General features: G+C 33.6%; 1 protein-coding gene across 2 annotated transcripts in view; it reads right to left on the bottom strand.

The window, feature by feature from the left end:
- The window catches only part of kay (transcription factor kayak), a 33,716-nt gene extending 17,183 nt beyond the window's left edge, over nucleotides 1-16,533 (bottom strand). The window contains exon 1 of one of the 2 annotated variants that reach the window (XM_089706490.1): nucleotides 16,058-16,533. In XM_089706490.1, coding sequence (XP_089562616.1) covers nucleotides 16,058-16,189 — 132 coding nt within the window. In that variant the 5' untranslated portion in view covers nucleotides 16,190-16,533. Of the gene's footprint in view, nucleotides 1-10,325; nucleotides 10,613-16,057 lie in introns of those variants that run through there. The other variant, XM_089706491.1, reaches the window with a different exon arrangement.
- Nucleotides 16,534-17,102: the final 569 nt, after the last annotated feature.

Here is a 17,102-nt window from a genome sequence, read left to right as displayed (position 1 = left end):
AGAATAAACACTTTTCTGTTTAAGTGTAAATAGGTATACAAGTAATGAGCATTCCCTTATTTGAGTGATGTGGGTTTTTCCCTTCATTATAAAATATTGGAAACGTAGTTACATTCCCATTAAATATAACATTAACTTGCATTTTTTTCATTTAATTTCCAGTTAATTTTTTTAACAATTACTTATGTAGGTATGTATCTTAAAATTCAGTTAGGTAATTTCTTGGTACAATTATTCATTTTTCGATGGGGTAACAAATAACAATATTGATATAGTCAGGATGGACTCAAAGAGAATACAAATATCTACGTATGGACTTTTCATTCAAACTAAACGCTTGTTGCATACATACCTACTATCTTATCAGTCTGATTATCTTTCCATGTCCTAGATATTTAAAATATCTGTTAGTTGACGGATCACGATCCGATTTAATGCTAAACAAAATAAAATTCATAACTTAAAAGATTTAGCGAAAAATTTAATTTTAAATCCAAGACATCCTTTGAATATACATCTTAGTACGACGAACCTGATAATGAGGTACGAGGTAGCTATTTGTGAGATAAGAAGTCGGTCATTAGCAAGTGTGGATAACAAATATACACTAATGACATAACTAGAAGTGTGCAAGTCTCAGTAGGTACGATGATGCAAATAATCTCGATTATGGCAAGGTTGACGTCGGTCGGCTGAGGGTTCGTTCAACTGACCGCGAACGATGACACGGGGCGCGCGCGCAACGTCGCGCCGACACATGCGCGGCGCAGACAACAGCCTTTCCGACCAACCTCGCAGCGCATTCGGGTGCAACACCTCCTGACCCCGCGTCCACATTACGTGCTCTGTGCATTGCAAGTGTCGGCGCAAGGTCAACTAGATGGTCTGACTTGCCGTCGTAAGAGGAAAATACTGATTTCCTCGGTAAACAGCCAATATAATAGAGTTTAATGACACCTCTTTATCTATCATCATAAAGTTGTTTACATAGAATTCACTCACCGAATAATAAGGACGTAAGGCAATCCAATAACATACACTTCACCACACCATAAATAAATGAAAAAATTGCAAAAGATACAAAAACTTGTTGCAACTTGATCCGACAAGCACGCACGCGTGCGCGCAACAAAAACAATCGAGTGACAGATGTCGATCGGTCCGGAAAACCCCTCGGAAAGTGCGCGTTGCAGAATGTAAATATTGCTTCGACTGGACAAAGGTTTTGTTATCTAAACCGGTGGCAGCGAGCGTGGTACACACGAGACGCGCGGTCAGCGGTATATCGTGGAGTGAGGCTCGCGCGCCGGCCCCGCCACCGTCTGATAAGCCTGGCGCGACGCCCCCCGGCGACGCCTACGCCCCACTCGGCGCCGCCGTCGGTGCATCGTAAACACTCCACCACCGACCGCCCCTCGGCACCCGGTGCCGCTACCGCCGTCGACCAGACGGGCCCCCGCGCGACGTGCACCACACCTACGCACAATTTCACAATTGCATCGTACCACTGCGCTCCTGCAAAATCAACAACTTTCGACTCCTTAAAAAGGCGTGGAAACAACGAAGCTTGCGAAACCTCGGCGGCAGCCCAGATACCGATGGAACAATGAGGCGCAACGCGAAACCTTTTTAGTATCCTCCTAATTGGGCCGCGGTACTAACAACGGACAAACAGAAATTCAATATGCAACGCGATCCGTTCACTACATAAACAGAATAATTAAATGAGTAAAGTAATATCGAGCGCAGACTAATGATAACACTGACCACCAATGATGTTAAAATTGAATTCTTATTATTGTATTATGCAAGTGTGAAGAATACAAAACATATTGCATACACACAATGAGTTTGCTATTTATTTAAGCTTTTGTTGTTTGTTTGTTTGGTCTTAGTTATTATTAAATTAACCTATGCATTAAAATTTTAAGCTATAATTATGAAAAAATAATTCTTAAGTTTTATAGAACTTATAAAAACGCAATGTGCATTACAAGTAGGGAAGGCAGACAGAGATGCATTGAGGATAACTCGGTAGGTCATAATTATAGACACGCGGTACAAAAAGTTGGCTAACATAATTCGATCTCAAACGTTTTACCTAAAAACCTTTACAATAACACATGCTATTAAAGCCGCTTGCTGTATATGAATAATAATGGTAAGCACTTTAACTAATAATTGTAACATAATCCAATAAAAAATGTTAAAAGCGGATAAAATAAAAACCAATGCCAAAGTGTGTGGGAGCTGCAAAACGATAAATTGGTTTCAACGAAGTACAGGAATAATCGTGTACTAAAGTGGTAAAATGGTTGCATTTATCAATTTACGCATTAACTTTGTCTCTGAAAAAAGAGCAATCAAAATCCGTCAGTTTTTTATACCCGCATAGTAATAATTTCATAAAACAGTAATAAATTTACAATGATTCTTCAATAAAATCTGAATTGAGCTTAAAAATGATTTAAATAACATTGACGCTCAAATGCAGTCATAAACCTTTACGAGTGCATTACTCTCTACAAACTGACAGTTCGTAAGATCCCTCGCAACAGTGCCCACATACAAGGATTTAATATAAACATTGTATTCATCACATCACAAACGACCTCATTAAATAGTATGATAATATTTCAAGAGCGAGAAGCGAAGGCCACTTTTCTGGTGATCATAAAAAATTTGAGGTCCTTTGAACCATACCACCAATGTCATATAACTCTGTCAGCCGAGAAATCTGGCGAGACGCATTAGGCCCACATAAATTACGAGATTAATCTTTTCAAATAATTTGACCTTTTCATCTGACGAGGGTTCATTAAATAATGGCGTCCGTATTGGAAGTGTGCTTATTGTGCCGTCTATCACGATTTTTGTTGAGGGATTGATCTTCACACAATACAGATTCCTAGGATGAAGTAGATAGTCGAAATTTCGACGACAATGAAATCGAGCGTTCCGGCATCCCATTATAATCTAATAATATGTCATATCTGAATAGATTAAGATTAAATTGATGCATGAAAACTTTGTTTTGTTTTTAAATGGAACCATTTGCCTCAGATACGTATGTTTTGAAAATATTCCTTGTTAATTTATTGTTGAAACGACGTGGTATTTATCAAACTCTTTAGAACACCTTTTAAATAAATGTGGCCATTGTGTTCCATAATAGGCGTACAATACTATGTAAATAGGGCACATAAATGTAGGACATGGATTTTATAACAATAATCAAATGCACGTGCACTCGATGCAAGTATGACATCCTTTAATAAGGTAGTCGAGGCGGAAATATAGAAAATGTCAGTAATCTATGGAGCCTATAAGAGTCATGTCCATAATCGGTATAAGGACTCAGCAGCTGTTGTAAATATCGGTTTCATGCTTATTATTATGACGCAATTGTTACTTTGAACAACAAAGAAATAATAAGTTACGATGGGAATTAATAATCCTTTGTTAGTGAAGTAGTAAACTGATAAGTACTGCAGATAATATTCTACAGCAGTGCTTATATAAAACTATTATTTAATTCGTATCGTAAGCATACACGTGTTTTATTTCAACCTTAACAAGGAACTTATCGAATAAATGATTGACATAAAACAACAATGTGATCAGTAAAATTTGTGGAATGTCAGTCATGTACCGTGCGATCCGAACTTATGAGTCATTCAACACCCGGTCGCTGGGGTAAGTAAAATCTTGTCTTAACGGACCTTCACAATCTCACCGATGCAATTGTTAACACAATTGCCAAATCCCGTTAAAAGTGACATGATATTTCCAAATATTTTAGCTGGCTACCATTATGCCCAAATGTAATGGCTTCATTGTATTCTATAGAGCGAGAATAGCTCTAAATAGTAGCTTGTGCTTTGGAATTGCCGCCACTTTAAACGACAAAAGGAAAGTGATAACAATTAGCAGCCTTTGTTATTTCTAAGAAACCTAATAGCTAATAAATAATGGTCCATTTGCGGCTACATTTTCAAAGATAATATTAAATAGAGAGGTAAATGGGTAAAACCCATATTAATTGTAAACGATGTAACTTAAATTAAGTGAAAACCTTAAACCTATTTGCATTACCATGTCCAATTGTCAAGTGGTACCTTCATCAGAACAAAAATAGATACATATATGGGAAAACCCGCGCCATCATCATCATCATCATGATATATTTTTAAGTTAATGCCGACAGGTTCCTGTTTTTCCGTGGAAAGAAAATAAAAATTCATATTCCTTGCTATGTAATTTGTCTGGTAGGACTTAAATTTCACTTAATCTCTGTAGAAAGTGTAAATCACTAATGCACTGACATGAAATTAAGTTTAATCAAATCATATTAATACTTAATTCCCTTGGCCTTAGGAAACATTTTCATTGTTTTAAAATGAAGATTAAACGCTATTTCATGTTACATGTTTTCTTTATATTGCAATTAATTGTTTTGTATATTAATCGAGCAATTTCAGGTTTTTCTTTTAATTTCGAAATATTATCACGAAAATTACCCTTGGTAACATTAAAGAGAAATATAACGACGTGGGAGGCGTGATTCTGACAAGCTCTGCGCAGGCGCAACAAAATGTCTGAATGACATACTGCCCGACCTGTCAAATAACAAAGCCTTAGGAAGTTGGCATCCGTCACAGGCATTATCATAGAGATTAATTATTTTGAGACTTCTTGAAATTTTTTTGTTAAATCAAGTTTGAATAAAACGAAATTTCGAAATATTTAGACGGCTCATAAATGTTTCCAATTGCAATGTTTCAATTATTTCATAAGTATAATCAATCATCTTGTCATAAATAATTATCAATTAAGTGAATTTATTTTACAGAAAGATTATTATTGTGTGTTGCTTAATGGTAAGTGTGACAACTAGATTAAAACAAATTTAGCGTGGCAGGAGAGTATAACAACCCTCTCAAAACACTGCACCTTTTTTGTAAATATTGACGTCAAACAAAAAGCCTTTGAAACATTTACCATTATCTTGTTAGAGGAATGTTCGTTACAGCCAAAGAAAGTGGAATGCTGTCAGACAATGGCCAACACTTTGTGTAATGGACCAAAATGGATAACATTGGTCAGGTTATCTCCAACGGAGGCAATAAAGAAGTCACTTTCAAATATTATTGTTTCGGCTTGTGCAACTGAAGTGACCACTTAACTTTATGGTGGCTACCAAGCAAAAGGTTGTACAAAATGTTATACATATTATGTTGCAACATTTTACTATTCAGTCTCTAAAGTCTAAACTATTCAAAAGTGATTATGACTTCGCATTGTATTAATTAGGTTTTTAAGGTACTTTGGGCCTTGGGGTGATGGCAGATGGTGGGATTATTTCACAACCACAGGTATTATTTTGCATTCCAATCAATAATTATTTGTTCTGGTCATAAACTTCTATGTAAATCTAAAGATACAAGGAGTAAGGACATAGATCTAGATAGATTTTTTGAGATATTATGTTTAACACATACCTATACGTTTTCTAAGCATATACACAAAATGTAAACAAAAGATCTAAGTAGCATGATCGTTAAATAAAATGACCCATAAGTTACGGTTAAAAGCTTTTTGATTTGACTTTTCTGTGACAGATGGGCTAGTCTCTCGTTATGGTCACGCTTCAATTTTTTTCTTTGTTCATGTTAATGTTATGGAGAAAAATGTTCAATTATACATGATTAACATTGAAGCATATTTTTAAACAGACGCACGCTATATTCATTAGCACCTACTTTTATTGCTCGCTGTAATATGTTAATTACAGTTAAAAGTTCAAAGAACTGGCATGGTGTCCTCTATCGTTTGGTAAATTGAGAGGACTTCGTTTTTCATTATCTATACACGTATTCCCAATCAATCAGTTGTTAGTAACAAATATTTATGTAGTATTATGTTGTCATGCAGATGTAGAATGTTTTGTAGTTAAAGCACTTCCGATTTCGCGACATCTTGGCACATGACTCATACTTCTGAGAAGCGTGACACACAATTTTATTATTTGTATTATCTAACCACATAGTCTGAGACGAAAAATTATAAATTCCCAGCTCTATATTATTACTTCGTTCATTGATGAGTCTTTGTAGTACTATTAAATTATTACAATGTACAAGAATATGTTGATCTGTTTTTTTAAACACATAGGAATACTGCACCACAACGATAATTTTAAACCGATAGCATAGCGTTCACATGGCTCTATACCTTTTGGGAAATTTACAATATAAGTTTCTTAAGAAAATTTATTGCAAAGTATAAATAAAACGCTTTCACTTTTATGATTCTCGCTTCAGATTCGCTAAAAGTTCTTTTTTGTTTTTAGAAGTATGCAACAAAACAATGATAATAAAATGCAAGTAGGTAGGTAGTAGGTACTTAATGAGAATATTCAAGAGTGTGATTATTATCGATCATGGCAGTTACCTGTTATAGCCATATCTTTAAGGAAAAACCGGCGAAAACGTTTTTATATTTCCTTATTAGATAATTATAAAAGGTACTATAAAACATAGTGAGACAGATCCTTAAAACAGTGTATAGTCGTTGATCTTAGTACTGTACAATTAGAACAAATTGTCCACATCCGGCTTTTATTGGTCGCAATATAACCGTTTAATAGGTGTCGGCTAACCGAACACATCTGCTCAGGCACTACTTAAACCACAATCATTTACGGGAGACAAATTGATGGGTCAGTGTTTTCATATCTTTACCATTTCTTTACAGAGATGTTTTAAGCCATGATCTTATTTTAGTATGTCTGACCTTAAACACTCCAGAAAATTCTCTCTACTTTTGAAGGTATGTAATACCATTTTTAGGTGTTGTACCATCGTAATTCGTAACTCTTCTTGTAGTATTAAAAAAAACTACATATATAAAAAAATTACGAAAAGCAGGTAAAACAAAAATTACGTCGTCAACGCCAACTATGTGGGAATTCCCAGGCGGACGTGCGTTCTTGGAAGTTAATATACGGCGCAGGAGAAATTTCACAAGCGCAATGTAGGTCAAGACAGCCGGACTTGAAGTTTTCGCCTCGGAAAGGTTAACATTGCTACCGGCGCGCCACCACCCGAGTCCGGTTTGGCTGTTGCGCAATTAATACACTCATTTATCAGATCCTAAAAGATCAGTTGTTCTAGAACAGTCCCTCCAATAAAAGCATCCATTTAATAATTATTTTCCAACTACACCAGCATCACTACGGATATAATAATAATAGTATGACGACATGTCTATCGCCTGTAGGTACTTAACCAAACATTGTACAAATAGAAACCGATAAAGATAAGATTATAATAAAACCGAAGACGTAATTTCCAACTGTGCAATGAATCCTTTAAATGCAACCAGCAAGTTGACTAAACAATTGTTGAATATTCAAAAATTTTAATGAATGCCTTGAAATTGTGCAAATCTAGAACAGTAGGAACTTGATATTTAAGTATGAAATTATGATGTAACAAACTTAACTTATTTTGTAACAATTCTTCAAAGTATTGAAGGAAATTTAGATATGTACTATGTACTTGAGATACTAAAAGCTTAAAGGCTTTTAGTCAATTAGTATAAGTTTCCTTATGCTGTTAGACCGGGAGATACTGACAGAAAATTTCGAGTCATTTGTAACAGGATGGCGGTTCTACAGGGGTCTTAGTACGCAATGACAAAAAGAAAAACGATGGTGTGAACGCTGGTACCGGCGGCTTAGTCGCGTGGGCGTTAGTCGAACTCGTTGGAAAAATAGCGAAGTCAAACGATTTGTAACACAAAAATTTTAAAATTTACCGATAGCCCATAAAAAAGAAGTAGGCGGTAGTGTCATGCCATACTTTTCCGGTGTGACTTACAGCCCGCCATACCGACGCGAATGTGTTGATTTAAAAAAAACAATTCAACCATTTGTACCAGGCTAACTTTTGCACAGGTAACCATCGTCGTGCAGCCATTTACGAAAATCGCCATGCCATACTTTTCGGACGATTCCAAATGGTCGCCATACCGCCGGAAATCTGCAAATTATTTTTTTCGCCGAACCATTTGTAACACCCTAATTTTTTTTTTCAACAACTCCTGAATGATTATAAATAGAAGTGTGATAATGTGGGAGGTGGCGAATGTGTATAAGATTTTTTTTTATTGTATGATTTTATTCGTATTTTGAACGATTTGTAACAGTATGGCATTAATCTTTCCTATAAGTTTGAGGTTCAACAAATATAAATACAAAATTTCAAAGATCTAGGTGGTAGAAATCTTCACTTCTATAAATTAATAATAAATTTATTTATGAAGTATGGCAGCACTTTTTCCCCCTACAAGAAGTATGGCAAATATAATAATGGTCACATTTTATCAAATACTCTCCAAAAATCTAAATGCAATACTGGTACAAAATTTTTTGTTTTTTATTACAAATTTTTGCAGATTTTCGGCGGTATGGCGACCATTTGGAATCGTCCGAAAAGTATGGTATGGTGATTTTCGTAAATGGCTAGACGACGATGGTTACCTGTGCAAAAGTTAGCCTGGTACAAATGGTTGAATTGTTTTTTTTTAAATCAACACATTTGCGTCGGTATGGCGGGCTGTAAGTCACACCGGAAAAGTATGGCATGACAGTACCGCCTACTTCTTTTTTATGGGCTATCGGTAAATTCTAAAAGTTTTGTGTTACAAATCGTTTGACTTTCGCTATTTTTACGACGAGTTCGACTAACGCCCACGCGACTAAACCGCCGGTACCAGTGTTCACACCATCGTTTTTCTTTTTGTCATTGCGTACTAAGACCCCTGTAGAACCGCCATCCTGTTACAAATGACTCGAAATTTTGTGTCAGTATCTCCCGGTCTATGTATTATCATCGATATTCAGAAAACGAATCCGTGTAAGTGGAACAGCTGCCAGCGAGTTCGTGGAAATCCGTGGAGGGGGGCCTCGTGACGTCAGAGCCGCGAGTGACGTCATCCACTCGTACGATTTATGACGTTTTCAAGGACTAGTTTTTTAACGAAATCGCTATAGGACCGATCGACAAATTTGATTTTGATAATAGAATTAAAACGATATTCAATCAAACTTTAAAATTCTTGGCTAGGTAGGTACCCGGTTGCAAACTAAGGCCCTAAATTATTAACTTTAAAAAATGTTATAACAGACCTATTCTTTCAGGGGAGTATTGTACCAATAATTATTGTTGATTTATCACAACTTATATTACATTAGAATATGTTTAAAAATCTAGGCAGTTAAGAAAAACACTAAACTAGCTAAGGTAACCGGAACTGCAACTTTCCATTCGCTAACCTTGAACACCAGAATTAGTGCTAAATAAAGGCTTTAAACCGCTAGCAAAAATTTTATCACAAACTGTTATCACTTCACAAGTAGCGCCATCTATCTTAAACTGTCAATTTCGTTTCACACTATCAAAAAATACGGTATTTTCTAAATAACAAATAACAATTTTCCATAACAACGGGCTAATAAATTGGGCTTATTATAATTTCTAGAAGTCATATAGAATTAACTCCAAAATTTGCAACTGCATATTTGTGTAATAACTAGAAGAAAAAACTTATTTATTGCATTATATTTTTATAAATATCAGAGAAATAAGAGGAATATTTAAATTCAGTGTTCAGTTCATTCTTGTTAATTCAATATTGCGGAAATATTTAAAACCTGTTGGCTTGGCATTTGTATAGGTACTAAGTGCAAAGGTTAAGAAGGCAGTTGACTGTATATTTGATGCCTTGATGGGTTTAATTAATATTGCACGCCTCATAAGCGAAGCGTTGAGGTGGGTACTACTGTCACTTCGCGCAAAACATCTGATTTTTCAAACTTAAAATGTCTTTATGTATCATACATTGCACTTGTAAGATAATACATACACACACATATTAAGAAAAAACACTATTTTTAACGTTCATGATATTTTTGATGTCATTTTTGTTATTTAAACTAGTTAAAAAACAGTTTAAAAAAGTTCTGTCTTGGACGTCCGTGTGTCTGTATGTGCGGATCCTTTTTCTTGTTAACACGATAGCGACCGAAATACTTTACTAATCGAGTCTTTTTTTTTCTCTTACGCTTGAGTATGCTCAGGAATAGAACCCTTTCATTTTTCAGGGTCTGATTCGATGTGGTTTAATTGTTATTAAATAAACAAAAATAATAATTAATAAATATTTATTAAAAAAAATTATGAGGCGTGCACTTTTGGATTTTCCAAATTATTTTGCAATTATGTTTAATTTTAATTTTAAAGGTTTATAAGTTAACTCACCACTGGTTTTGCATAGTCGTCGTTCTGGTATTCAAACATGGTAGCGAACATCAGACTATCGTCTTGCTCGCCGCTAAGAAGGTGATACGGCACCAGCTGAGACATGAAGACAGTTTTCACAACAGACGTTCCAAATCAATTCACCAATACCATTAATTAAGGAACCAATAAAAAATAGTCCGAATCGTGTAAACGCACTAACTGATAAGACGATGACTCATGAGTATCCAACGCATGTGATTGTATACACGTTCGCGTAGCTAGAATGTTTTATATCAGACTGACTCAACTCTCGCGGTAGCACCTCGTTTTGTGCGATTTCAAGCGGCCAAACCGCGCACGCGCACTACTCTTCAAAACGAAAATGTAGCAAGCGACAACAATTCTAGCAATCCCACTGTTGATGCCAAAATATTCAAACTTTGATAGTTCATGATTCAAGGAATACTTTCAGAATGACAATATCTTGGAATCGTTACAATTAACTACATCTTTCTGCATGCCGTTTTGCCGAAACTTGGCAAATTTTGATGTTATCTACGAACTGAAAACGGGATATTCCCAACAAACATTAGATTTTGATTTCAAAGAAACCAAGTCTCCAGTAGTTTCGTTTCAGTGTATCATATAAACAATAATAATACGCTAACACAATTAATTTGATATGGTAATGTGGGTCATGCGACTCATCCATTTGGTACAATGAATTTATAAACATCGGACTTCATAGTATTAATGCAAAAATGTTGGCAAAAATGTATTTTCCTCAAGTGTATTATGTGTGATTATTATAAACATCAATTAATTTTAGATTGCAACAAAGAAAGTAAAACCAACAGGAGCGTGATAAGAAAAAGTCGGTTAGAGGAGCGTGGAGCCATTCAGTCTGATTAAATCGTACGATAGCCAAGTTCTTTTCAATAACAATGAGCCAACGTTTTCCACGTAACAATGCTTAGAAAGATAACATACTGTAATAACTGCATATCTTTACCAAGTAAACATCTATTTCCGATAAATGAGGAAGTAAACCCCTGTTAAATTTTTCCTCCTGCAGGCAATTTTAAAATTTACTTTAAACTGTAAATATAATTTTCATAGTAGACATTTTGGCAATAAATGCTTAATTCACTTTGACTATTTATTTGTATTATTCATCTTCAATCGTTATAGAAAACAATTTTTATACATATTCTAAAAGTCAGGAGCTCTTTTTTATGACAAATCTGATAACCTGGAAAAATTTGTTCACTTTGGACACCTTCTCAATTTGAACAATGAAGTGTTTTTTTTATTTTTATAAAATAACATCCTCATAAAACATTTCTGTCACAATTTTAAAATTATGCATCTTGTAAAAAAGTTACCAGAAGGCAGAAAGCCAAATGTATGCCAGTATCTTTCATAGCGCGTTGCTATGATGCTTCTATATGGTTCTTATGATTTTTCTGTCTGGAGATAGATAAAGTGATTTTGGCAAAAGGTCTCAAACCGTTATGGTGCATATTTGAACCACTCCAAATTTTATTAATTGAACTTTAAAACAGCCTAAAGAGTATGGAATTAGGTGAGGTTAGAAAAAAGGTATATATTGATAAGATATAAGTACCAAGTCGTGTTCAAAAAAAATAATAGTATTTCCCCACACAAATGAAAACGTGATACATACAAAATTTTGTTCACCCACTCATTCTACAGCAAAATTAGGGCTCAAGCACCACTCCCACTACAATTCCCAGAACTTGATATCTAGTTTATGGAATGTAATATCAATAACAAAACCATAGAGTATGTAAACAAAGTCAATAAGTTCAAGGGCAGCTCAGTAGACGGTCACGCGATGTACCCTCGTTTCCAGCTAGCGGTGTGATCAAAGGCGATAATAAAACGTGTACTATCCGTAACCATGGCAACCGAGTAGGAGAAATAACAAACTGATGTTGTTAGTTGGTAGGGAGTAGGGATTTTATAGCATGGGTCACGAGATATTATAAGATTATAATATATTGAGTAATACATAAAATATGATGATTCTTTGGGAATAGGTACTATGCACCACATGTTATCCAATAAATTGGTACGTGCATTGAATCTCATATCATACCTAGGTATTATGAAAATTATAACCTTAAGTTTAAACTTTTCTTGTCCCGTAAAATAAAATGAACATTGCTATGAAAAATAACTTAAATAATACACAAAAATAATATCACATAATTAATTTTGTCAATAATGCACGCGTTTAAGTACGTTAAAGAAGAAAAGTTTATGTGTTGTTTCATGAAACTTTTTCTATTTGCAATATTTCCAAATACAATTTTTTTTAGCAAAACACACATTCCCATTCACATCACATGTTCATGAGGTTTCAATCTCAGTCCTCAAAATAATATTGTAACATATAAGTATGTACATAAATATCGCAGCTATTATATTCAAAAGGAAAATTATCCTTTTGCATAATATTATCCTTGTTATTAGCCGCAAATATAAGATAGCGTTGTTTGTATAATGTTCATGTGGTTTGAGCAAGATGTTTTAATTTATTTACTAGGTGCAAAATGTTTAAATAATTAATTAACTAATTTTCATCCCGTCAGAATGTCAAGGCAACGAACATGTTTTTCGTTAATTAGTAAGTACTTAAATTGTTTAACATACAATAAAAATTAAATAATAAACACGGATGGTCTTACAACAAAACAATTTAAACACAGTCTAACTTTAAACCAGGTTTCTGTCACTTTAATAGCTGTTGTCTATGTGACATAAGTTCATAAGTGTAATAATGTCCTATAATATTTATATTTATTTATATATACATATTTAAGTACGACAAAACCAAGAGAACCCGCGCACTGTCTAAAGTTGTTTTGTGGTAAGACAGGGAATGTTTAATATGGTCACAAAATAATATATTAAAAAATTACCTAATTAATATATATATAATAATATGTACATATAAAAATGAAACCCGTTTTCCTTGGTCACGGGCCACGGCATCACGCGTGAACGGGTGGATCGATTTCGATAATTATTTTTTTATTATATTCCTTGAAGTACGAGGATGGTTTTTATGGAGAGAAAACGTAAATATGTACCACGGGCGAAGCCGGGGCGGACCGCTAGTAAGTAATAACTATGACTATTAAAATATTTTTTGTCGATTGATTGATTTATTGTTGTAAGTTTAACATCAATGTATGTATTATAATAAGCATACAGCAAACTTTTCTTCTTGATTTTACAATTTACAATGAAAAATACAACAATTGGCACGGATCCAAACACGAAGTATCGTTTTCTTTATTACTCTGACCTTGAAAAAATGATTGTAAGCTAGTGTTGGCTATAAAAACAGTCCGCTCATAAAAAACGTATGAACATTTAAAAAAAATTAAACCAAAACTATCTATTTTCAAGTATTTATATGCTTATAAAAAACAAATAATCACCAGCCAATAGGCTTAAAGCTGCGTTTAAAAATGCTGTGTGCCCTATGCGCATGCGCACGTCGCGAGTTTTCCACGAATGTGTGACGTCAGTAACCTCGGTCAATGCCTGCTTGAACACATTTTCCTGCTATTAAACTAATATGAGGCAAATTTTAAGTGCTTTTTTTCATACTGCTATTAGTCTTTCTGTGTCATAAATAAAATATTAAATAATATTACGAAAATACTGATTAAAGTGCTTATTGACAAAATCGGAGATAGATAGAGCCCAACAGTAGGAAAGTTAAATTTGATAGAGTCATCATCATTTATTTACTACTTTGGTTTCTCTTTACTGCCATTTAGGTACTGTCGACTTGCTTGCTAGCTTGTCGACTAACAAATTGCTAGATGAATAGAATACCTAAAGATAAATTAACCGTCAGGTCAATTTTTAAATCATGCCTAAGCCATGTAAAAATTAAATATTATGTACTAAAAATATTTCAATACAAAGGTGATATTGACGGTACTTAATCCATTTATTGAAAATGCAATTACATTATTAAAGAAAAATAAATGTAAACCAACTTTAGTTTGAATAACATAGTTATTACATATTCCCATATCATATTATATTATGTATTTACAACATGTACTGCACACCTGTTTCCTTTAACAAAAACATCTATTGTAATTGTTTTAAAAGTTATAATATTATCATAATACATATTTCAGTTAGTTTGATATTGTTAGGATTATGATGTAATGCTATAGGTACATATACCTTTACCAACTTAATTTTCAATAAAATGAAAAACAATATTTTATAGCATAGTTCTCACACTCGCTAGATTCCTTTTTATTGTAAGCTAGCTGTGCACTGCGGTTTTACCCGCAGTGCTCCTCTCCTGTTGGTCTTAGCGTGATGATATATAGTAAACTAGCTGTGCACTGCGGTTTTACCCGCAGTGCTCCTCTCCTGTTGGTCTTAGCGTGATGATATATAGTAAACTAGCTGTGCACTACGGTTTTACCCGCAGTGCTCCTCTCCTGTTGGTCTTAGCGTGATGATATATAGCCTATAGCCTTCCTTGATAAATGGGCCACATAACACGGAAAGAATTTTGAAAATTGAACCAGTAGTTTCTGAGATTAGCATGTTCAAACAAACAAACAAACTCTTCAGCTTTATAATATGTATTAGTATAGATATGAGATATGAGTTATTGAGTCACATTTTAACAAAAATGCAAATTTTAATAATATTTTTTGTTTTTTGAAGTGTGTGTGAATAGTGAAAATGCTTACATCATATCCAATTTTAAGAATAGAATTATTATTGTTCTTAGAATGGAAATAAATAAACCTTATCAGATAAGATATAACAGGATTTCAACAAAACATATGAGATAATAATTTTATCAACTTTTTACTGCTATATAAATATATTATATATATTACATTCACATTGTTTTAAACATAGGTAACTCAAAAATGTGAACACTCTTTATTCCCTACAAAAGGAACTAGAATGTTTTGGTTTGTCTTTTTTTTATTCTTTTCTATATTCCCTTTAAATAAGACATCAAACTAAAATATCATTAAAAGATTAGTTATTAGTTTTTAAAACTAAGCAATAGTCATTTCAAAGTTTTCGCACAACTTGCCCATAAGATCCCCGAATGCGTTTAAAATTAAATCATTATGTTGCCAACATACCTAATGAATAATGGACATATAGAATTAAGATCTTTCGAGAAAGCCAATATATAGGTCTATGTTAATGCAATAAACTTATATCTTGTTCTGTATATAAAAAAAAACTTTATTTCCTAACCATACAATCATACAATGAACAAATGATGGTCCCGTACTAGCTTATATTGTACTTTGTTTGCATAAAAATTCAATATGAACTGCTTTAACGGAGCTGTTATCTCAGAATAAAGAATTGACCTAATATTTAAGGTACTTAAGTATTTTTAGTTAATGGAGATTTAGATATAATATATATGACCCTACTTAAGTTAAATAAAGATCTTATCAAAAATTCAACATTATCAAATAAGTTGCAGCAATACAAAAACTTTAGCAAATTAATCTAAATTACAGCCTACAGGTATTATTGCGTCATATTATTGCGCGATTATAACCAAACTGCAAAACAATAAACTAAAATTAACTTTAAATTTCGAATTCATTTTAATCAAAATTTTAAAAGTTGAAGAGTTGATAATATATTCTTTTACTGAAATGACAAAAGCAAACTTCAAAATAAAATACTTTCAAACTTACCGTGAGCAGGGATCTCGATGATCGAGCTGATGATATAAATTCATTTGTTGATGATCCTTGGGATGATTGACTATCACTTGAAAAGTCTGAGTGGTTAGAATGACTGTCGCTCATTTCCAGCTTCATCGTCATAACTTCCTTAATTTCTCTTAAGTTCTTAGTACAACATCAACACAATTTACGTAATTTATAATCACTGCGTAGTAACTTTTAGCTCCTAACAATCTAAATGACAGTTCATTGATGACATAAACATCAAAATATTAAAACTCGCTGAAGAAATCACAAACGAACAAGAACACAACAATGATGAGTCATCAATGCAGTTTGTGCGATGAGTCGATGACGTCGTCGTCTCTTTGGGGATGCCCTTCTCCTGAGAATTTCTTATTGCGGCATAACAAAATGACTTATCCGCCCAAGTTTACTATGAATGTTAACACTTTTTTGTAATGCTATCCAACTTTGGCCTTAACAATTATTTTAAGGGTGATCTCATCGCCTATAAATAGAATATTAGCGTCATTTTAAACCAATGAGAGATTCTCTTCTGCATGACGTCACGTTTACTATTCGCGAAAGGCCGAGATATTGATATGAGATAGCTATAGGGTAATCTATGTGTGAGAGAGCAGGACAAGATTTAAGATAATAAGAGGAGTACATACTTTTCTATGTATTTCATTATTTTATTTAATGATATAATTAATAATCCTAACTTCTTTTCATTATGTATATAAATAAATATTGTGTCGTCGACATAATATTAAAACATAATATAAGCTCATCAATATTAAATACATGTTTAATAAAATTTCAAAACTATGTTCAGGTATGATGTAAACTATAAAGTTGAAATATAATATAAAAAAATTAATAATAATTTTCATATTGAAATGTTAATTATGGAAGACTAGAATAAAATAATTTTGTGAAATGGAACAGCACGCAATTATTTTATGCCATCTGTCACCACACACCAATGTCAATAGAATCCTAGTCAATGTCATAATATAAAAGTAGTTTTAAGGTAGGTACTTTTAAT

Source organism: Colias philodice, chromosome 18, assembly GCF_061535455.1.
Source record: "Colias philodice isolate Cphi_HAF_F1 chromosome 18, ilColPhil1 Martin Lab GWU primary, whole genome shotgun sequence".
In the NCBI taxonomy this organism is placed as follows: Eukaryota; Metazoa; Arthropoda; class Insecta; order Lepidoptera; family Pieridae; genus Colias; species Colias philodice.
This window is presented reverse-complemented; position numbering and strand designations above follow the sequence as displayed.